Source organism: Gobius niger (genome assembly GCF_951799975.1).
Source record: "Gobius niger genome assembly, chromosome: 3".
Taxonomy (NCBI): domain Eukaryota; kingdom Metazoa; phylum Chordata; class Actinopteri; order Gobiiformes; family Gobiidae; genus Gobius; species Gobius niger.
In genome coordinates, this window is record NC_136854.1 from 23,066,812 (window position 1) to 23,090,304 (window position 23,493).

General features: G+C 41.1%; 1 protein-coding gene across 16 annotated transcripts in view; it reads left to right on the forward strand.

Annotated features, from left to right (window-relative positions):
- The window catches only part of ptprdb (protein tyrosine phosphatase receptor type Db), a 125,087-nt gene that overhangs the window by 51,142 nt on the left and 50,452 nt on the right, over positions 1-23,493 (forward strand). For all 16 annotated transcript variants that reach the window (XM_079554408.1, XM_079554403.1, XM_079554416.1 and 13 more), the window contains one exon: positions 10,424-10,567. In XM_079554408.1, the coding sequence (XP_079410534.1) occupies positions 10,483-10,567 (85 nt within the window). In that variant the 5' untranslated portion in view covers positions 10,424-10,482. The remainder of the gene's footprint in view (positions 1-10,423; positions 10,568-23,493) is intronic.

Consider the following 23,493-nt stretch of genomic DNA (forward strand, 5'->3'; position numbering starts at 1 on the left):
TTACCAATTTTGTCAAAGCGCTACATTGTCGTCATTATTCATTCACTCCATACTCGGTGGTGATAAGCTACTGTTGTAGCCACAGCTGCCCTGGGGTAAACTGACGGAAGCGAGGCAACCAGTCTGCGCCATCGGCCCCTCCGACCACCACCAACCACTCACTCACACACCACATTCACCCCCCGCCTCAGCTGAGCGAGACAGAGGGACGCGCACTTCTCTATTTCTCTGCTTTATTAACATCGACTATTATATTCACCATAGCCCTTTTTGTTAAACTGTAGTAAAATGCAAAGAAAAGTGGAGTGAAGAGATTTGACAGGGCTCATAGTAGACATTATTTCACGAAGCTGCTTAGGTTTTTTTTTCTTCCGCATTATGTTGCGCTGCTGCTGCACACGTACACTTGTAAACAACTCCTCGTGTTCGGCCACGGCTCGGTTCGTTTGTGTAAGTGTGAGCGCGGGCCGTTCGGGGCATCCATGCCTTTCCTCAAACGAGCTGGAGAGTGGCAGGTTCGGATGTCAAGTGTGAGTGCGCCCTGAGTCAACAGACACGCCTCCTATGTTTGACGCTTGCAAAACTTCACGCGCCAGCAAACAGGCGTTTGTCGCGAGTGTGAAGTATGTGAAGCGGCGTTGTTTGGCGTCCAACGAGAGGCAGATGGGGCGTGGACGCGCGTTTGGTGTGTACGCACCTTTACTGAACTCGATAACCACTAAGATCTACAGGAAACATAACAGATTGAGCAGACCTGTCACCCACCCACATCTTTGGGTAAATCACAAGAGCTGTCACTCCCTTTTCTTTTAACATGTGAGCTTGGGTCAGTCCATTACATTACTCTTTTGGGCACCCACTTGGAAAAACATAAATTGCCTATGCCTGCATGAAAACATGAAAACAACAGTCTCTGGATTAATATGTTCAGAAATGGTCTTTGTTACAACCCGGCTCTGCTAGATTAAAAAGTTGCAGCAAAAACCAAGATGTAAAATGGATAAATGATGTTGTAATTTAATAAAAGGAGGGTAAAAGGTAAATTTAACAAAGGGGGGTCAAAACACTAAAACAAAAGGTATTTGCAGTATTTACATGAACCAAAACAAAGTTACTAAAACTAAACCAACAAGATCGAACTAACAAAATTAGGCCTAATAAACACAGAACAAAGTCATGGACAAACAAAAGTGAACATCCCAAGAAGTGACACAAACTTAACAACACGAGTGCCACAAAAGTTTAGACAAACAACGGGGGGAGACAGGATGACATACTGGCCACAAAGACCAGCAGCCTTGAAAGTTGTCTGGGTTTGCAAACAAAACAGAAGGTCCACAATAACAGACCATCCACACTTCACCAAAACATGTATATCAGGTGTCACGGATGAAAGGGACATCAATGTTGTGTGACCCAATCGTCCCCACAACATTTGACCCAATGCTCCTCAGTCAGCCATTTTACATTTTCTTCATCTCCAGCCAAAAACACATGCCATTTAGTCAATAATTAAGATGCCTACGTAGTTTTAAGATTATTGATATTCATCCTGGAAATTAAGTTAAACAAAAGCACAAGTTTACAAAAGTTTGTATGTATTTATTTATTTATTTTTCCTCCGTGCTCACCTTTCAGGCAGCTGCCATCTAGCAGGAAGGGACTTCAAACTCTGTGACCATGACCTCTCACAGTCTCTCTTACTGTATTAGCTGTAAAACACGGCAAGGCACCCGACCCACCCCGCCCTCACCTACTTGCCTTAAAATGTATTTTGTAATGTCAGTTACTTTGTTATCAGTGTATTGTATGCTGAAGGCCTAGAATACTTTCACATTACACTCATTATATGAGTGTATAAACGTGGCGTATGATTTAAAACATGTTGTACCGAATGTTACCACAAATTAGAAAATGAAAAAGCACTTTGTCGAACACCAGAAACATCTCGCATCACGGCACATAATGCTCGAGGAGCATTCCTTGCATAAACCATCTGTTTTCATATCTTATGTTTACTCCGGAGGAAAGGCAGATTATTGATTATTGCAGCATACATTTAGTGTTGAATGTGCCACAGCAACATGCTGTGTGAGTGCGCGGCTGCCCCAGAATGGCACAGAGGTGTTAAACTTTTCCCTGGGTCTTCTTTACTTTCTTAGTACTGTTGTGCAATATGAATCTAAGATTTAGTGATTGAGTGCTACAGTACATTCCTTTGATTTTAGGAAAGTGTAATGTATCCTAAATAATCTCCATAATTGTCAATATGTATTTTTTGGATACTTCTATTTCGTTCCTACCTTACACTGCCTCTTATGTACAGGCACAAATGCAACTGCTAAAAGTCTGTGTCACCCTATGCACTGCAGCGATGAAAGTGCATGCCACAGGAGGTCAGCCATGGGTGTCCCAGTAGATGACAGACAGTGACTTGTGCCTTTTAAAGCCCCCCTGCTCCTCTCAAACACGCTCAGGGGTGACTGCTGAAGTCTCTTTGAATGTGTTTGTGTGCAGCGGCGGGAGATGACAGATCACTGGTAATCAGTAGCACACACATGCTCAGCAGTCAAATGCATCAAACGCTCCTTCTTCCAGGCATTTCCACAGGATGCTGTTTGTGAAATGAAGGTGTGAAATATTTATCTGTTTATGTTTTTAGGCAAGTGGATTCTTAGAGTGAACCTCCTCAACCTTCACCTACATTCATGTTATTGTCCCCAGTCTTCCATAAAGTATGTAAACACGTGCAAATTGTCATTGCATTATCCAATACGTCTTGATCAGGGATGTCATGATTTAAGCAATTAACTTATTCTTACTGAAAGAAATATGATTGTGAGAACTATAAGCAACAAAATCCATCTGGCCAAAGTAAACTAAAAGAAGTTGAGCAACTGAGCTACAAGGCGCAATAGCTCAGGTGGTGGCTGGTGTATCCCTGCCTTCTAACACAGCATAGTACATGCATAAAAGTAAGTAACTAAGTGGTTTATTTGTCATTATGCAACGTTCAACGAAATTGCGTAGATTAGACGTAAGGTTGATCCTAAGCTGCTACGACTGCGCACCGCCATTGTGGGCCAACCAGACTAGCATTTTCTGGTCCTCTGAAATGGTGCACCGCCTCCTGGGTTTGTCCCAGTTTCAGAGCATGGTGTCCTGTACTGGTCTGCTCCTCCTTCTTCCTCTTCCTCCTGAGAAGCTCCCTCCACTTCCGCCTCCTCTCGCTCCTGCTCAGAGAGAATTATGTCACTGTAAATCTGTGTTTTACTTGTGTTTTACTTGTCTTTAACAAGGTTTTGGGGATTATTCGTCCCACAATTTGTTAATTGTATATCCCAGCCTTGGGTGAATTAAGCAGACATATAATGGTATATTTAAAAAAGATACGTCACATTTCTATATGAACTGTTTTATGTGAACATTTCCTGTTACTATTAGGTTTCTGGAATTAAGATGCTATATACTGAGAAAAAGAATGTTCCAAGCACTTGGACGTGATTTTCTCTCATCAGTAGGACGTAGGAGGCGGATGTAATCATATTTGAACAGCTTATCTTGTGTTTTGCCGCAGCACTATGATGCAACAAGTACCAATGGTCTCGGCATTGACATTTCTGTCAGTGTGCTACGCTTCCAACAGGCCAAATAAATAAGCTAATTAGCATGTCTAATTGCATTTGCTGGCTCAGCGTTGGGAATATCAAATTCAATTAGGATACTTAGTGTTCTTTTCTATTGGCACACTGCTGGCCTAAAGCAATAGTCATTTTAGAATCGGCCCTTTATCTTGTTCGTGATTGTGATGTCCTTTCCAGCATGTGTTTTAATATACACATCACCCACTTTGTCACCACTTTTATTAGCATTTTATCACCAATGATGCAATCATTCACTAAAATGTAGTAAGTGGCCTTAAATATTACCAAAAGTATCCCTGAGGAAAAACAGAATTTATAAAGGTCTTAATTCATGCTATGGCGCCAGCTGGTTTAATTGTCTGGTAATTACGGGGGAAATGGTTCATTTTTACACTTTTGCGTCTTCATGTCTCAGCCGGCCGTCCTAATGAATTGATGTGCCTTTAGCCGCGTAGCCAGACCTAATGTAATAACTGCAGATAATGTAATAACTCGTGTTAGGAAATGACTGCTCTAAATTAGACGGAAATAAATAGCAGGCAATAAAACCCATTAAAACAGCTGTTAATTCAATAAAAATCATGTTACATTTATTACTGTCTATAATAAATGTGGCCTATGCAATACGGCACTACAGGCTGGTATAGTTTCACACAGACTATTGAGTGTTTGATATTTTCACCTCATACTCGTACCTCTTTTCCGGAAGTATGAATGTGCATAAGCCAGTCTGTCAGTCATCAAGCATGTCTTTGTTCTGTCACAAGCCATTCCACAGATAAGAGCGATCGCTGCCGGCCCTGGCACTCACGCTATAACAGAGTGATATGGGCTAATGTAAAGGGATGTTTCTGCTGGTTCGCATGTGAAGTAGAGGAAGGAGCTTACAATGGTTATTTGTGAGTTTACAATTACAAAACCGACTTGGACTAAGCGATGTGTGCCGTTCAGTCCAGTTTGACTGTGTGCTGCATTTGCCGCTTCGTAAACAAAGCTATTCAACATAATCTTTCAGTCACACATTCATCAAAAAGTAATTAAAATTACTTCAAGCACAACACTTTGCTGCAGTTCAGGGTAAAGTCTGTCCAACTTAGAAATATTATTTAATATGGAGTTGCTGTTGGAAGTTTAATAACGCACCTCAAGAGCTCATGCATATGGCATAACCAAACCACTGTTCTGATTAAGAATAACAAGCGTTTTATAGTTTGATCAATGCTTGTAATTACATCACAATAATACATCTGATTGTAAAATTGTTATTGTTTCTAGATTTGCTTTTATTTTCTTTGAATCTTGGACTTTTTTCTGCTTGTGGACCAAGTCACATCTTGAACTACATAATTTGTTTGGAGAAGTCTTGTCCAATCTAGTCCCATGTGAAAAATCCAAGCATTAAAAGATCAGTCTTGTTCTCATACATGTCTGTTTATCTCGACAGTATAACTCTCCTCCTTCTGCAGCGTGCTGTGCCTCTCCTCTCCCTGTGCTATCTTAGCTTTTTAATTACCATGACGTGCTGCAAAGTGAGATACTAAATAATGCAGGGTATATCAGTGACATTGAATCAGGCGCAGGACTGATTAGTGGCCGTGCAACACACACACCTTCATATCACTGGAAGGGCACATATGCACCCAGGCAAACTTGAAATAAATAAACAGTAAAGTAGCACATGGCATCTGCAGTGAGCATCCATTAAAACGTGTTTCATCTGGCAGGCTTCTCCACACTAATTAAAAAAATATGAATGAGTTTATTATCCTAATGTGCTCCAAACCATTGTAATTTGTAATCCTTGCACAGTAAATACTAACAGTCTGTTGAGTCTATGATTTGTTGAAATTTCTACATTACGTTATTCAAATTTGTTATAATAAAAATACATTTGATGTATGGCTACAGCTAATGTGGACGAAAAATTACACTGGTGGAAATTGATATTTTCCTTAGTTGCACTGACTGCTCCTGGTCACTCACACCCCTCCCCAGCATGTCATTACAAGCAATGATCAGGAATGTCCACGGCAGCAGCACTATTGAGAATTCACTTTGCATTTTAAGAATACCATGAAAAAACCCTGATTTGCTTTTTCTCATCTCCTCATTGTGACAGAGCGCGCCGAGCTGCTGAACTCCGCTCAGATGCACACGGGGTTCAGGCGCACGCAAAACTGACTGTCCACTCTTCAGTTCCATGATTTTTGCAGGGTTTTTCTTTATTAGCAGTTAGAACAGAGAGATGTGTTTACATGCTGTGATAACAGAGCTATTGGTGCGGAGGCAAAATCTAAAGACAATTCAGCAAAATATCTATGATGATCACTTACTCTGCATCCACAGTATGGCTGCAACTAACGATTATTTTGTAATCCATTAATTTATTGATTGATTGATTAATCACTTGGCTGTGAATGGTGTGTGAATTATTATTATTTTTTTAATCACATAAAGCTTAAGTGGCGCAGCTTGAGGGCATGTTTATGGTGTAAACTTAAAGGGGCTATATCATGCTATTTTAGCCATTCCAAAGTTAAGTATAGGCATTTATATGATATATTCTACCTCTACCATTATGGAGCGCTCATTTTTGTGATAAATATAAGTGTTTTCTGGAGGTATTTTTCAAAACCGGAAGACACAACGCTTCGATTCAGTTAGCCCCGCCCCCTCTCTCCACACATACAACTTTACCGTAATATAAATAAACAGCAATAAGTGAAGTTACTTCACGATGCAGTTATACGGAGTTGACATCTGCAACACAGCTTCATAAATGGCTAACACACATGCTAATATGCTAACACACAAGCTAACCCGCGTTTGGACTGACTCACCGCTCTGGTCCATCGCTGTTTACATTGTGGGACTCGCGTTGGTTATAAAAGTTAATCCACTTTGATTCTGGCGAAGGTTCCCCAAACATCCATCAGAGACAGTCACAGAAAAACAATATTTTGGTTGATAGTCGCTGTTTCCCGGAGAAAAAAACAGCTGAGTGGCCTCTTCCTGAAAAGGGTTGAATATAAACTCCTCGTCCTCGTAGCCAAACGCGCTTCTTTTTCTCCGTCCGTGACATTATCGTTAGTTAAGAATAAAAAACAGGTGTCCAGAGTAGGTAACGAGCTCCATCTTCACAGCTGCAGCACAAACATGACTGATCTGTTCAGACGCGATGTGTTTGTTTTGGCCACAGCTGACCTGGAAGCACTTCAGGCACATCCTATTTTTTTTATTTTTTATTTTTTTTTCTTTATTTTTTTTTTTTACATTTTTTACTCTTTGTTTCTCTCTTACGACAGAAATAATGAAAAAGCTGTTTTACAAATTAAAATCAGGCCGTAAGCATAGAATTAAGACATTACATTACAGACGTCGAGCACTTCCGTTCCGCTGTTACGACACAACTGAACACTCAGCCGTTCACCAGGAGAGGGAGGAGCAGCTGCTCAGAGAGCAGGATTCAGGAGGATTGCGGAGAGCTGCGTGAATGAAGCCACAAACCACTCTGGGGGTGTTTTTGATAAGGAAATAGCATAACAACATGGCTAAAAGCTCTAAAAAGTCGATTTTGCATGATATAGGACCTTTAAAGGGACTATACAGAGTTTAAAAATGTTAAAACTAAGTATTTTCATCCTCCTACATGTTCCAACCATGTCCTAATGTGTAGAATGAGCCCAGACCTGTTCACCACAACTAACTCTAAAATCCTGCAATGTCACTCAAAAAGTTGTAAGTAGTAGTGCTAATTCTGCTTCTGATTGGCTGAGACAGACAGATATTTATGAAATTTACAATGTAAAAACACAACATACACTAACTATAAAAACAAAGTAGGTTTTCATCAAAAATACTACGTTTTCATGTCATTTTTGCTCTATTTGTGTATGTGTTAACCAGAAAACAATTAATTGATCACTAAAATAGTCGATTATTTGAATCCTGTGAAGTAACACATCTCACTCTGATTAGAGTTTTAAAACAGTTTCACTCAATATAATATGTGTTTTTATATCTTTGAAACCCCAGGGTCTAAAGAGAGTAGGGGTGTAACGGTTCACGGGGATGTATTGAACCGTTCGGTTCGGCCTGTTCGGTTCGGTCCACTTGCGTACCGTTTCGGTGTATTATTTTCATTAAATAATGTAAATTTATTATTAGCGTCATATTAAGTGCCGCGGAACAAAGTTCCTACGCGAGTTTCCGCACGGACGCTATTGAGTGACGTACATTGAAGCTGCATGAGTAGCCGAGAGAAACTACAGTCGTTGAAGGCGCTGGCTTTAAGTATTTGATTAAAAGTCTTGAGCCTCGCTACAATATCCCATCACGTCCGCACTTCAGCCAAAAAGTTATACTAGCGCTCAGAGCCGGTTCTTCCTATACGCAAACTACGCAAGGTGCGTAGTGTTGTTTCACTGATTGATCAACGCGTTGTTGTTACGGGGACAGGCTCTTCCAGCGCGCACTCACTCTCCGCCTACTTCGCCACATATAACACCAAAACGGAGTAGTCTGGTGAAGTGAATGAGCAGGAGAGACCGACCGCCTTCCCCCTGTCTCTTCCAAAGCGCGAGTGCTTCTCCGCTCGTGTCCCGCTCGGCCGTCTGTCTCCCGGTGCTCGTTTCGCCTCATGCGCGGCTCCTCCGCGGCTGCATCACGTCACCCGTGTCCCGGGCGCAGCTCTCATGTTTTCTCTGCACGGACTCTGGGCCTCACTCTCATTTAAACTCTCATCTTATTGTGTCTGGTGAGTCTAGAGTATCAGGACAGTAGTTTGGCGAGTAGACGAGAGTAAAAAGCCGTTCACTGTGGCCTTTTTGTTGAGTTGAATCCACATGGTTCTCATGAGTTACAGTAACTCTCATTATAAGAGTGCAATTTATTTAAAATATCACCCAAATGGGTCACTTTTATTTATTTTATGCAAGAATTCTATTGTGTATTGGCAGCTTTTCAAAAGAAAAATTTTGTTAGTTCTTATTTATTTGTACCGAAAATTAACCGAACCGAACCCTCCAAAACCGTGAACCGAACCGAATACAATTTTAGCGTACCGTTACACCCCTAAAAGAGAGTATTGAATTCACTGTCAAACATCAATGTCCTTGCTGCATGAACAGTATGAAGAGTTCTTATAACATTCTGCAGTTGTGTAATGTTAAAACTAAAAAAAGGAATCACTGCCATATATATTATTACAATTATGTAAAACATTGGTTGTTAACTTGAATAAGCTTGATATTGGATATGGTTTTGGTAAGAGTAAAATACTAGTAGTTACATAGCATATATATATATATACCGGTACATATCATTTAAAAACATTTAAATGTCACCGTAGCCTTCACATGTTTCTCTCCAAATGGCAAATCCCAGCCATAGTGAGACTCCATCCCTGCTCATGTGTATCCATATCTACAGTGGCTTTGGCAGATCAAAATGCAGGGAACTTAATTTGTGCGTGGAGGGCAGAGATCTAGGTTATCCCCAAAGCAATTGTTTTAGACCAGACCAAGTGGAAAATCGCGCATGGATTTAGTGTGTTTGCTTTGCCTTGGACTGAGCTGTAGCGTTCTTCTGCTTTCTCCCCCCTTTCCCTCCTCCCTTTGACTTTTTTTAATCAGACGGCGTGTTCACGAGTGGCAGGGATTAAGACTGCTGCCACTGCTGCTGATGATGACTATACGCTTTTGGATACGAGAATGCATGTACACCGCAGACAGTATTACATGACGCTCATATGCCTCGATTTTGCTCACTGTATGTCACCGCTCACTCACGCTTGTACATACCGTTCGAAATTCTCTGCACTTTCTGGACAGCCGCAGTGACGTCTCATATCCCCATTGTGTGAAGTGATTATAGCGTAAGAGACTGATGCGTGTCCTCCCGAATGCCTGATACAAAAGCTTTCGGGCAAACTTAACTTTCAGAAAATACAAGCACATTAACTTACTGGCCATGTATGTTATCAGACAACCAAACAACGTGACTGCAACCCAAGATATTTGGACGTGTTGGAGAGGCAGTAATTAACAAATACAGGCTATTCTTTACTATGTGTACTTAATAAAGTGGCCAGCAAGTGTTCAAAAATGATTTTTACATGAAATTGACAGTAAAAGAAAAATGGTACGTGGAAAAGCAAGTGCAATGAGTTAACTTTTAACCTCTAAACCTATTGAAATAAAGATCATAAAGTTAAATCTGGCTTATTGAATGGCGAGGTTGCAGTTTGAGCACGTCAAAAGTATGGATATCAGGAAAGTTGGACAGGGAACTCAAGACAAGATGTGGGTCTGAGGAAGGGGTTAAGCTCAGGATGAATAGATGGAGACACTGAGCTGTACGTTGATCTAGCGCTGAGTGCAACATAGCCAGCAGATAACACCAGCCAGTCCCCTCCCACACTAATCTCCCTATCATCCATCACCAATCCTGCCCCCCCCCCTCCCACCTCCCAGCCCTTCATCTTTAAACCACCCCTTTTGCATCAATCTGAAATGTTTCTTTTTTTGATCAAAAGGCTGTATTCGTGAGGTGCATTAACTTTGTCAAAACAATAATCCACCGAATGAACAGATGTTTAAACGCTGTAAGTTACTTTGTGAACTCCGTACACACTCGCAAACACACCTCCGGCGACGAGTGTGTGGCGCTAATGAAGCAAGGAAAGGCAGCTGCAGACTCTGTAAAGGCCTAAAGCGAGCTCGCGCCCTCCACTCTTTGAAAACGTTTTATTGACTTATTTTCTTGTGTTTGTTCTCCAGGTTGTGAAGGCCTTTTCCTGTCATCCGCTCGTACAGTGAGGCAGTGAGGTGGAAACAGCATGCATGTGTCGACATATCCCATGATGCATTCTGCCAGTCCGGGCCTGCTCCTCCTCAGCTTCCTTCTGCTCGCCGATGCTGACTGTGAGTGTCTTTATGAGAGTCCACTTTAGGGCTGCACTACGCACCGTATCGTGTTATTGTGAGGGCAATATAAGGTGGACACAATATCCAGAGCGCAAGAAGCGGCAGTATTGCAAAATGATTGAGAGCTTCTGGGCTCTTCAGCCTAAAACAAAAATGCTTGGTTGCTTTAAATGTGTGGAGGTCTCTTTTACTCATTATTTTCCTAATTTAGCCACATTAGCCTGATTTTTGATTGCTTTTCACACTTTTTGATTAAAAAAACAAACTGTACTGTAAAATGTACTGTGATAAAATGGTTTATTAACACATTGAGTGCCATAAACGAAAAAAGCTTTTTTGTCTTTTTTTTTATTACAAAACTAGACACTCACCATGCACCAATTTTGGGAGCTCTGTGATGAACTGAGCTGAAATGAATGATGATCAAAAACTTGTGAAAAGTCGCCAATGCTGGATGAGTCCACCTTTCTAATAAGACAATAGACAATAGACTAATAGACAGGATGACTCGGATCATCACACCAGGTTTAGTAAAAGTGACTAACCACCACCATGCTGAGGATAAAACCCCATCTCCACCACGGGCCGGGCATGAATAAAACATGTGATATCTTTGTTTCTAGAAAAAAAACAGTGATTTTTTATCAAAACTAGCGTCAGTTTTGCTTAGGATTTCTCAGGAACCGAGGCACATAGAATGAAACGGTTTTCACCTAGTGAGAGCTGAGAGTCTCACCTTTCAATGGTCTGGCTTGTGGGCACTCTACAGCTACATCCCAAAAACAGTGCGGCACTCAATGTGTCAATACATTGCAATATTCAAAACAGTTACTGAATATCAATGATGTGCAGCCTTCGTCCACTGTTGTACATGTGTATGAGTGAAGATCTTGAGTGTGTGTTGACTGCCTGTTTGATACAAAGCCAGCTGTTTTTACTCTGCCCCAGTATTACTTGGCGTGGACGATCCTCTCACATACGCCAGACCTGATTGCTTCCTCACAGGCCTTTTGACTCTGTGTGTGATCCTGATTGGGGCTTTCAATGTTGAGACCTATTTCCATAAGTTGAAGGAGTGATCTCTTATCAATGTTAACCAAAGCTGAAAAAAAAAATCACTTGGATACATTGCCTAGCCCTGCTAAGCCATTGAGTCCATCCATCTTTATTCTACACCATCCAGACCTTTAGTTGCTGATGAAACCTCACTAAAACAGGAGTACAGAAGATGACTTTATTTTACTGTCACAAACACACCTCTGTATTTAGGTTCTTGTTTTACTTGTGGCCTGCTTCTCCCCACTCCCCTGTGTTAAGTCCCAGGGTCATCCTGTAAAAACCCATACATTCATCAAAGTGGTGATACTCCTCGTCTTCCTTGCACAGGTTTGTTGTGGGGGCTTACATAGACGCGAGCAAGCTGGTGCGAGGATTTGTACTTTGTCTCCACTCTTTTTCCCCCCTTGTTTCGTTCCTTTATGTTGTTTCATCTGACACATGCGTTTAATCTACGGAGAGAGCTGCCACAGAAGCCTTGAGGGGGGACAGCAAGGGATGACTGATTTTTTTGTGTGTCTTTTATCACATTGTGTATGACACGCGGCCTCTTTTAATATCAACTGAGAGGACTTTCAGATTTGTAGGAAACAGACAGGATAAGGCAGCATGGAAGACTCTGTTTTCAGTATGCGTTTTCCCATTTGATGTCATTTTGTTTATCTAAGCTGTAATATCGGTCTGCGTCAACTATTTCTATGGCTGCACAATTTTGCAGTAAAATCTATAGTAAAAGCATGGTTTATTTTTTTAATTTTAAACATGTTGCAGGAGCATTACGTTTGAGACAAGACTAGAATATGAATTGGTTGTTAAACTACAAGGATCACATGAATTTCAGAATATGTTTGTGGAGATCTAAGGTAGGATAGTTTGTTGTTCACAGAGGTAAGTGAACTGCCGAAATACTCCAACAACCATCTTTGCGATTTGCAGTCAATCAAAGTCCGATGTTGCGGAATGTCACAGCAATTATTTGTGACGCACCATTAAACCTTTGTCTGCTCAGTCAATACTGCGTCCAGGGTATTATGGTACAATCAGTTAGATGAGTGTCCAGTACATTGTTGAGGACCTTGCATGACTGTGGACCATATGTGCCAGTACAATCATACGACCGCAGGCCCCACTTCTGCTCTCTTTCCCCTGTCATTCCTTTATATTTGCCTGTCTGTGTGTGTGCATGCATATGACATCTATCTCCTGGATTAAGACTAATGCCCTGATCCTGTCTCAAACTAGGCCACAGCTCTATGTTCGCAGAGAGATGCCCCGCGCTCTGGAAACCTCCATCTCTCTGCCTGTCATTTTGGGCAGCTAAAAACAATACAGCATCCAGAGTTCACCGTGCTGACCTCCCGTTTGTCCCCTCACCAGCAAGCTGTCGTCTTACCCATTGCTGCTCAGATGTAACGATAAAAGCCAAAATGAATCTCCCAGTGTTTCTGCAACTAACACAGCAACAACTATTTAGTCAAATTGGACCATTGCAGAGAAATGCTGTGTTCAATCTTTCTGTATTTTGACACCGTGCAGGAGTAGGATTGCGGTAATGTGAGAAGTTACTCTCAGCTTGCACCACATTGTTTATGCGCAGTGATGCTGCTTGTTTGTGTGTTGTGACAAAAATGTTGCCATGTCTACATACAGCTCTGGGAAATGTGAGACCACTTTAGTTATTATTATTATTATTATTTTATAAAACTAGTTTCTGTGAAAGTAGTTATAGAGCAGGACCTTGGAAAGACTTACATTATGTTTAAAACAATACAAAATCTTTTTTTTTTTTAATAAAATCTTATTCATTGAATTACAATGTTATTTTTCTGGACATCTCATCATCTGACCTCGCCATCTTTAAAAATTTAACAATATAAACCCAAATGTTATTACTATAACGAACAAGTGTTTCCAATTTTTCCAATTGATTCAGAATACCCCGACACAGTGTTTGCAGGTCTGTAGAATTTCCTAAACCACAGATTGGTAAACTAACTTATAAACTAACTCTATAAACTGAAAACGTTTTTAAGATTAAATAATGTCAATACTTGTATCTGTTAAGTATTTCCCTAAAACTGGAGAGCCAGCAGTTCAAACTTGCTTGATCGCGTTCTGCCTTTGGGCAAGACGCTTTTCCTTCCACACTAACTTCTGCATTCACATCACGTGACAGGAAGGATGTCCAATCGTTATGTATCCAGTCTGTCTTGACTAGTCCAGCTAAGTAGAAGAGGCAGCACAAACATGTATTTTTTTTATTTCACAATATTGCCCAAAGACACCACAGTGTCGTACTTTCCCAGAGAGCTGCATATGACATGGCAGGGCTTAAACATCAGCCAGAAGTGCTTCGTGCAGTGAGTGATTGAGCTGTCAGTAGCAGTGTAGCCTCGAGGTCAGCTGGAATGTAAAAGGTGCTTAGGTCACTTTCCCACATTTAGAGCAATGCTCCTTTTGCTTACATTAGTAGCCCTTGAGCGAAGCGTTTAGCGGCAACTGCAGAAACCGGAGCCTTCTTAGTTATCCAGAACTATTCCATCCATGTTCCCCTCAGGTGAGAGACTCCAAGGGCCTGTCTCAATGAGTTCTTCTGTTAGTCCACATACACGGAAGGAAGGTGTTGCCGCATAAACCAACTGCATGTGAGAGAATAGTGGGGCTGAATGATATGGCCACAAAATGAATCACAATATTTTTTCTTATATTGATTGATCTTGATTTTCAATTTGATTATTATTTTATAATGAAATGTAGATTGATGAATTTAGACAAACCTTATATACAAGCTTCAGCTCAAACAAAAACAAATTATTTCCTATAGTGTCATTAAGTATCCATTTATGAATTCAACTTAATTTTGATTAATTGCCCACAGCCCTAGGTGATAGTACCAAATAAATAATCCTTAGTAATCCTGTTCACATACAGTTGTATCAAGAGAAGGGGGAAGAACTACCCCAAAGGTTTGTTTTGTTGCTGTTGTTGTTGTTTTTTGCATGTTTTGAAGCATAAAGGAAAGCAGTTTTACTTACATTAGTTATTAAAAAATGTGCAAACTAAAGTCCCAAAAATTAAAGTCACAAGGGGTCTGCAGCATCTGTAGTAACACAAAGTAACACTGAAATGATTAAATCAAGCCCTCGCTGTCTTGCCTTGTATAACAACTCCCCACACTGTGACCTAAAGTGTAGTGCTTGTGTCGTGTTAATGCTGTGTGTTGCTGACAGATTAATATGACTGGAGTTAGATAAAGTGTCGGGGTCAGGAAGTTTTTAAGATTAGTCGATTGTGTGAAATACAATCAAGCAAGATCAGTTATTTTCTAAGATGGATTGAGTTTCCTCTCTGTGATTGATTGGTATCGCATGTCTCTCGCTGGATGTAAAAGAGAATGAAAATGCAAATGCACTGGTTTTTCCCCAGATTTACTGGAAGATTTAAACGTGTGATGTGAGCGGCTGACATGACGAGGAGCATTTTCATGCTCAGTAATGCACTATTTCCATGTAATTCTTCTCGCTGATATCAATACTATGTGAGACAGACAAATACAAAATCTGTAACACAGCATCTATTATAATGAGTAAAGCTTTCCAAGAGCCACCAAATATAAACCAGGGCTGAAATAGGACTAAAAATCACTGAGTAGTTCTGAATGAGGGCCAACGCACATTAGGTCAAACATTTGCAGAAAGTATTCCAAGCTTAAGAAACAGCAGCTTGAGAACTGCTAGAATAAAGTATTAAAGGCTTTGTATCAGATTTTTCCCACTTTTCAAAGCCCAAAAAGGGAGCTATCCATCCATCCAGACTTCCCGATCCACGCACACCTCCTCCAGCTGTTCTGGGGGACCCACGGGGCTGCACCGAGCACAGCCCAAAGGGATGGTGTGGGCCCACCCTCCTGTGGACTGACCACCCGCAGAGGGAACCATAAGGGTCGAGTGCAGAGAGGACTGGGCAGCAGTCGAAGGCAGGTGCCTAGACGACCCGGTCCACAACACAGCTTCTACTTAAGTTGAAGTTAAGTTCAATTATTGCAGTCCAAACTCAGTCCCCTCAGATATATATATATATTCCTAACACCCAGTTCTTTGAGTTTATAAGCCTGTTTCACATCATTCAGGGAGCAGAGCAACACCGTGATGTTTACATCCTTCAGCCCACACCAGGCAAATGGTTTTCAGCATCAGTGCTACTTCCAGGTTTACTCATAGTGGAGATTTTATTGGTCATACTTCTGTTGCACTTCTTGATATTATAATATTGACATGATATTGGGATGTTTATAATATTTTGATCACATGAAGAACAGATTGTTTATTCAGATGCAAGCTATTTCAAGAAGCACAGCCTGACCTTCTATCTTCCACTACAAGCACAGTCTCTACAGCACTCTTTATACCTTAGTCACAACATAGACTCACCCTCCATTCATGGCTCACTATAAAATTGCAGATCAACATTGAATCTTTGAGCAATTTTGCATATTGTCTTGTAAACGTTGTTATTACATCTGGTATTGTCTAGTCATCTAGGCTACATGGTGTTGTGAAAAAGAGTCTGTATAGCAAGGATGTCCCCTGTCCGTGCAATCAATGTATTTCTTTTTGCTGTTTGCCATCAGTCATTTCACTCTTATTTGTCAAATGCTGCGGCATCTCCACCGCTCTGTCCTCAGCAGGACATAGTTTCTTAAAGGCATGGACAGAATGGTTGGTATAAATCAGTGCGTGTGATTATTGGCTCGCCTCATCACTCAAATGCACAAGCTGTTTTTCTTGCGCACCATGGCCATTTTATTTCGAACAAATTGCTCGTAATAGTCTTGCATAGATTAATCCGAGCTGATATGAAAAAAAGTGTGAAACAATGCCCCTCTCTTTTTGCTAAGGATAAGAAATGTTTCTCAATTTGACAACATGGAATTGTTTTGTTAATAACACTACTGTCGGCAACCAGCAGCAATGTAGATGATCAACTTTGGGGGGTCTGAGTCAAGTACCTCCAATATTGAAAGAAGAATTCATTATCAATTCCTTTCCATGCACTCTGCTCTGCCCTGTAACAATACACTAATATATATTTTATTTATCCTGTGTCAGTGCTGTTTGCTCTGTAGGGAATTGTCAAATCAAAATGTTTAAATAGGGCACACTAACAATAATGAGCCAGATTCACAATTTGACAATATTTTCTTGGGCCTCTTAATATTCGGGCTAAAGGGTAGTGTGTGAGCTTGTTATAGAGCTGAATCTTGTGAAAACTGTTTTTTCCAGAAAATGCATTCAGCAAATACAAGCATAGTTGTGCATACACTAGGATTTCAGCGCTCTAGCCTCAACGTAGCTTAGCTGTGCAATGATGTGTAAGTAATACTATGCGACCAGTGCCACAACCGGCCTCCTGTTGGTGCTTATGGGAAAACCAGTTTTGACCCAGTAATAAGTGCATCCATGTGTCTCAAATGACCTGTGAATAAACTAAGACCCCATTTCATTAATTTATTTCCCTTGTATTTGCAAATATAGTGCTAATTTGACATACATTTTGCAATTTATCCTTTGATTTACCAAGACTATTCAATATATTGGACACTTTCGGTGTCCTCAGAAAGCGCAATAACAATAAATATACAATTTAAGTCATGAGAAATCTGTGTGAATGGTGATAATAAAAAGTTGTCCACGCTTTTTTCATCTATTTCTTTTTTTTTCTATGTTGGAGAAACCCATTCATCCTTGAGCTTTTCAATTAACTCTTGTATGTGCTGCGGAGGAATGATAGCTGTCTTCTTATGTTTATTGGCCCCGGCGATTCGATTCCCATTTTCCAGCCGATGATTTGCTCTTAATGTGTCCGCTTGATGCTAATGTGTTTTAAGTTATGGCTTTGGCCCTCTGCCCGCCCACTCTTGGCCTTGGCTCACACATACTCGTTTATTGGCCCGCTTCCCTGTGCTTGTCTGACCAGCTTGATTCACTCCTCATTCAGGAAGTCATCGGTTAAAACGCCCACCCTCACCAAACAAGCGCAACAGCAGCTGGGTCCATCTCTGGCAAGGATGTGAAATGACTCATTACATGCTTAGCTATCTTCACTTAAACACGCACACACACACACACACACACACTCACACAACATCCCATTTCTAGGAGTGGGATAGCCCTTTTCACTGATTCTGTATCCTTTTATCTGGCTCACTCTTATCTTTAACTTCAGACTCCTGCTAGAGAGAGAGTTTGACATGTAATTTGTTATTTTGATACGTTCAGAAGGCATGAATCCATTTTCCCTGCATATTCAATGGCTTTTTGTTGATTTGATTTCATTGGAATGGCTTGTCCTTGTAGATAAGTGATTAGGGGGAAAAAGAGACTCATTCCTTTTTGCGAGGAATAAAGCATTTCGATTATACCGGCGTAGTGCGCTGCCTGACATTCTCATTGTTATTTAGTTGGCAAAGTAGATTGAGAGACAAAGTAAAATTATTTCATAGAAAAAAACTTTTTATGTTAGTACTAAATCTCGAACAATAAAACACTTAGCCACAAATTCGTCTGGGCCATAAAGAAATGAGTTGTGATTGATGTATAGTTTTCCCGGTCTGCTCCATCTGTCACGTATTCAGATGTATTATGTTGGCTAATCTTAACTCTGCTAAACAGTTTGCCCTGAAGGCTTGTGATGGCATCTGCTCTCCCAAACTGTGTCCCTTTAGGTGGAGACAACATCTGCCTCTGACAGTGCGTCTCCCCCAGTTCTCCTCTCAGCCGTTGTATTTTGGGACAGCAATTTGTCTGTGTAAAGGCATATTTTACAAAACAGGTTTGTTCAAGAGAGGTTGAGGGTTTGCACACTTGAAACTAAAAATGCATTTTAAGAAGTGTAATGTATATTGGCCTTTTGTTTATGTTGGTTATTTGAAATATCACATCAAATGCATGAAGCTGCCTACCGGGGGTAGACTGACGGAAGCGAGGCTACCAGTCTGCGCCATTGGCCCCTCCGACCACCACCACTCACTCACTCTCACACGAAAATCGCTAGGCTCCCTGGTGTTCCCAAACGGTCTCCCATCCAAGTCCTGCCAGGCCCTTCCCTGCTTAGCTTCCAAGGTCTGATGGGATTGGGCAGAGCAAAGGCGGTATGTCAGCATCCCTCCCTATTCCACACTCAAAACCTGTCCTTGCCCTGTCTCCTGTCTGTCACATTCACAATGCCCCTCAAAGTTGCATTAGAGTGGATGGTGTCCCTGGACAAATTGTCTTCTCGGTATAGTTTATGATGCAGTAATTTACAGTAGCTGCTGTGTAACACTGTGGTTATATCGAGGAAGGGAAAGTCAGATTTCTCGCCCAGTCGGACGAGAGCACGAACCATCTTTAGCCTCGTCGGACAAGACTTCATATTTAAACGTATAGTGACTGTTGGTAGCTTCATCTTGAATCGTCTTGTTTTATAGATGCCACTTTTGCACCGTCTGCTGGTGTTTTATGATTAGATATGCGATAAGATAGAACTTTATTGATCTCACAATGGAGACATTTACTTGTTACATCACTCAGGGGGTGCAAAGAGTCAGGAAAATGTGCAATCCAAAAAGAACAGGACAAATGTGCAAAGAGGTAATAGTAAAATAGATGTATGTACAATGAATAATACAAACTTTAAAAGGGGAAAAGATCATAAAAAAGAATAATATCTAAAACCCTACTCAGCTTTGTCTTAGAGGCATTTCTTGACTTTACGACTAATATACAGTGGTTGATTTAATGAAAGTTATCGCTGGTCTCAAGCTGTGGCTCGAAAGTGGTTCAGTTGTAATCCTTGCCATCTGTTGCAACTCTATATTGACCTTTATGTAGGCCATACTCTCTTAACATTTAGACACACTCTTAAACACACACAAACACACACACACACACACACACGCACACACACACACACACACACACACACACCAATAACTTGCAGTAATTCCTTCTTAATCGCTCTGCAACTCACTACACTTCTTTCTTTTCCATCTTTGGTGACTCCCACAAGAGGAGAATGATTTTGTCAAGTGCATAGTGTTTTCTTGAATGCTTAATTTTATTACATATATGTGTTTTTCAAAAAGAGCCACAATATTGGAGGCAACTGTAAGACTCAAAGCCATACATCTTCTGACCTAAATGTCAAGACTTAATCCATAGTCAGCAGGAATCCAGAAGATTCTGATTATCTTGGCAAATGGTCTTCGGGGTGGATGGGTTGAACAGTATCAAGATACTTGGGTACTTTTTTCTCTAAATGGTTAAGTATTTCTCAATTTAAGAAGCTCCTGGTTTATGTGTATGTATTAATGATTGATGGGCCCAACCGATATGGATTTTAGGGGTCCGATACCGATATGAAGGGGGTTGGCCTGGCGGATAGCCGATATATAGGCCAATATTTTAAGTAATTTAATTGGATGGGTGTTTTTTATCTCTCAAATAGCCTATAGCTTAACATATACTGATATAGTAAAGGTTGCAATGATCAAAATATATCTAACAAAGGCCAATAATGTTTTTTTCTCTGGCTGAGACCGATTTTTATAATGTCTGGTCTATAATCCTGTGTATGAAGCCTCTAAATGTGTCGGTGTTGAACGGTGACTGCAGGGAGCGCTGTATATTCATGTTTAGTAGGTTCTTCAGAGGAAGGCTCATTTTAAAGCTCTGACTGGGCTCTTTCCAATGCAATTTCGGTTTTGATGATATCGGCATTTTAATTGGCCGATTTTGGCCGGAAATATCGGTTCAACCCTAGTTATTTGTGTGTTACATAGTGGGTGTGTTGACAACTTGTAGCACCAGTACCTTGGTTTGTATGCGCCATACTGGTTGCAGCATCAAAGAGTGGGTCAAATGGAGAGGACAAAGGGCAAATTTCCCTAATAAAATAAAGTAAATGGTAAATGGTCTCAATTTATATAGCGCTTTTCCACCTACATTAGGCACTCAAAGCGCTTTACAGCAAGGATCCACTCACCCATTCATACACCAATGTACGCAGACACTGGAGGCAATGTGGGTAAAGTGTCTTGCCCAAGGACACAACGACAGTGTACACTTTCAGGAGGTGGGAATCAAACCCTGACCTTCCGGTCATGAAACAACCTGCTCTACCATCTGCGCAACTGTCGCCCCACTCCCTAACATGCAGTTTGAGTGTCCTCTATAGCAGTAGTTAAAGGGGCTAGATGCAAGTTGGCCATTTTATATTCACTACTGCCAGTGCCACCTCAGGTCATACGTGTAATTGCACCTTCTATATTAAGCCCGAAGTAACAACTTTTTGAGTGACGGTGCAGGATTTTAGGCAGTTGTGGTGAATAGGTCTGGGCTCATTCTACACATTAGGACATTGCTGGAACATGTAGGGGGAGGAAAATACAAAATTTCAACTTTTTTGAACTCTTTATAGTCCCTTTAAATCGGCGACTGAACTGGGGTGGATGAGTTAAGCTTTACTATGATGAATACTCCCTGGACAAATGAGAGGCTTCACAAATATAGTGCCACCGAGAAGTAGTTTTCTCAGAGGAGTTGAAATTAATATTTATATTTGGGCTGTGGCTTATTACGATAGGTGGAGAGTGGTTCCTGACGCTACACCAGACTGCCACTGGTTTATGGCGAGGGCTCAGAAACAAGGCATTTGAGGTAGCACTCCCAAAACAAAGCTAAGATGAATAACTAAGGATGTAATGCCTTGATAAAGACTTGGGAGGAGAGGAGTATGGTTGAGTAAAGAGCATACGGTTGCATCTCCCCCTTCCTCATTAAACCAGTCAAAGTGACAGGAAGACTTATGTAACTCCCCTGAGACAGAGGGAGGAGATGGAGAAAGAGGAACAAGCGCTGGATGAAAGCAGGAGCAGCTGCGAAGGAGGATACATGTGCACTGGTGAAGAATTACGAGGCGTGTTCATAGATGAAATATGAAAAAGCGAGACCTAAGACAATTAAACATGAGATATATGGGGCAGGGAAGATAAAGGGAAGGGCTCCGGATAAAAAAGAAAAAAGCAATTGTAAGATCTACAGTGCCTTTTAGTACGGCTCTGCTGGCTTTACACTTTTCATTTGTTTTGTGGGAGAGATTAGCACGAGGATTAAGAGGGTGATTCGTCCCGCTCCTCATCTCTCCACTCTCCCTCTGCAGCGCTATGCACAGGCAAAATAAATAAAATGAATATTGTTGTAGAAAAAAATGCATAATGATGTTTCTATTCTGATTAGGAAAACAAAGCAGGGGTTTATAAAGGACCGTCATTGTAAGGTGTCCAAGGTTTTTAATTGTCTCTAGTTCAGGTCTTGGTCGCTATGTTGAGTCAGTTATTTTATTGTGATGAATCGTCGCTGAATTGTTCTTACTGAAGCAAATCTACCTCTAATGATACAAATTTGCGTTTACTTGTATCCAGCGTGTGAAAGCTGGCGGGTACCGTCCGCCGCATGCACACCTCAACGCCTTGTGCACATCCACACAGTTCTGCTGCTGCGGAGGTGATCTGGCTGCGGGCCAGTGAGGTGTGGAGGCCGACGGGCAGCTTGAGGCTCTCTGACCGTGTTTTCCAGTGCATCTGCTCACTGTGTCCAGCCCGTGATCTGTCAGATTCCCCTCTGTCCATGCATCTTCTTACTCATCCTCCTCTCCATCTGTCCCAATCATTTGTTGTCTTCATCCCTCCAGTTTCTCCTATGTTCTGCCCCTCCTTTTTTCACTAACACTCCCTCTTTTCTCTCCCTCTCTCCCTCTTGCTCTGAACAGCTTAGCTTCCCTCCCTCTCTCCCTACCTCCTTTTTAAACAGCAAAAAGCAATTTCTCTCCCTTTGTCAGAGCGTCTGGCAGTAAGCCCTTAAGTAGGGATTTTCTGGTTTGGCTGGAATTCCATTATGCCAACTGGTGGTGACGTTCCGTGACTGACGTGCCGAATCTTTTTGATGTCATGATGTCACAATCTAGCGGAGGCCGTGGTTATGATATTGTTGGCGTCCTGAGAACGAGGGGCTTTAGTGGTCATGTCAGGAGTAAGTCTTTATAAATCCTTTATGGCACAGAAATATTAAGCTCCTTTGGTGGTACAGGACAGAGAGGGACAGTGCATAGAGCCACAAAGAGATTGCCTTTAAATACAGCCACTGTAAAACAATCCCATGTCGAACAATCTCTTGGATATATTCTATACAGTAGTAGTAGTAAGTCCACATCAGCCCTTGAAACCTAGAAATCACAACTGTTCAGAGTCTGCTAAGTTTCAAAGATCAAATAGTGAATTTATAAAGGTCAGAGGTGAAATGCTTCAATCTAGAGGGTCATGAGGTTAACTGGATTAGGGGAATATAGTTACTCATGCACAATATCCTCGAGTGTATGTTTGTGGAAGACAGAGTTACCAGAGTACTACCAAGTATTATTATATTATTTACATTATATATATATGATTAAAAAAATGTTAATCCCAGACCTGTCACTACCTTTAAGTTTGAGAATCTTGGGTTGGATTCCAAGTAGGGCTGGGCACCGTTAAATGATACCAGTATGGTATCGGGGGAAAAGGTTTAGGTACTACAGGTATAAAAAAATGAAAGTATCGAAAGCAGGTACCAAAAAAAAAATCTTATTTCTTTAGATCCAAGTTTTTATGTCTGTAGGCTCCTGGCACAGCATCATTATTATTATTACAGTATTCATTTATTTATTTTTCATTTTTGCCCCAATTCTTCACATTTTTTTCTTTCTTATTTTTACTCAAATTTCCCCCCATTTTCCTCAATTTCTTCTTTTTTTGCCACATGTTTTTTTACACACAATTTTACTCATTTTTG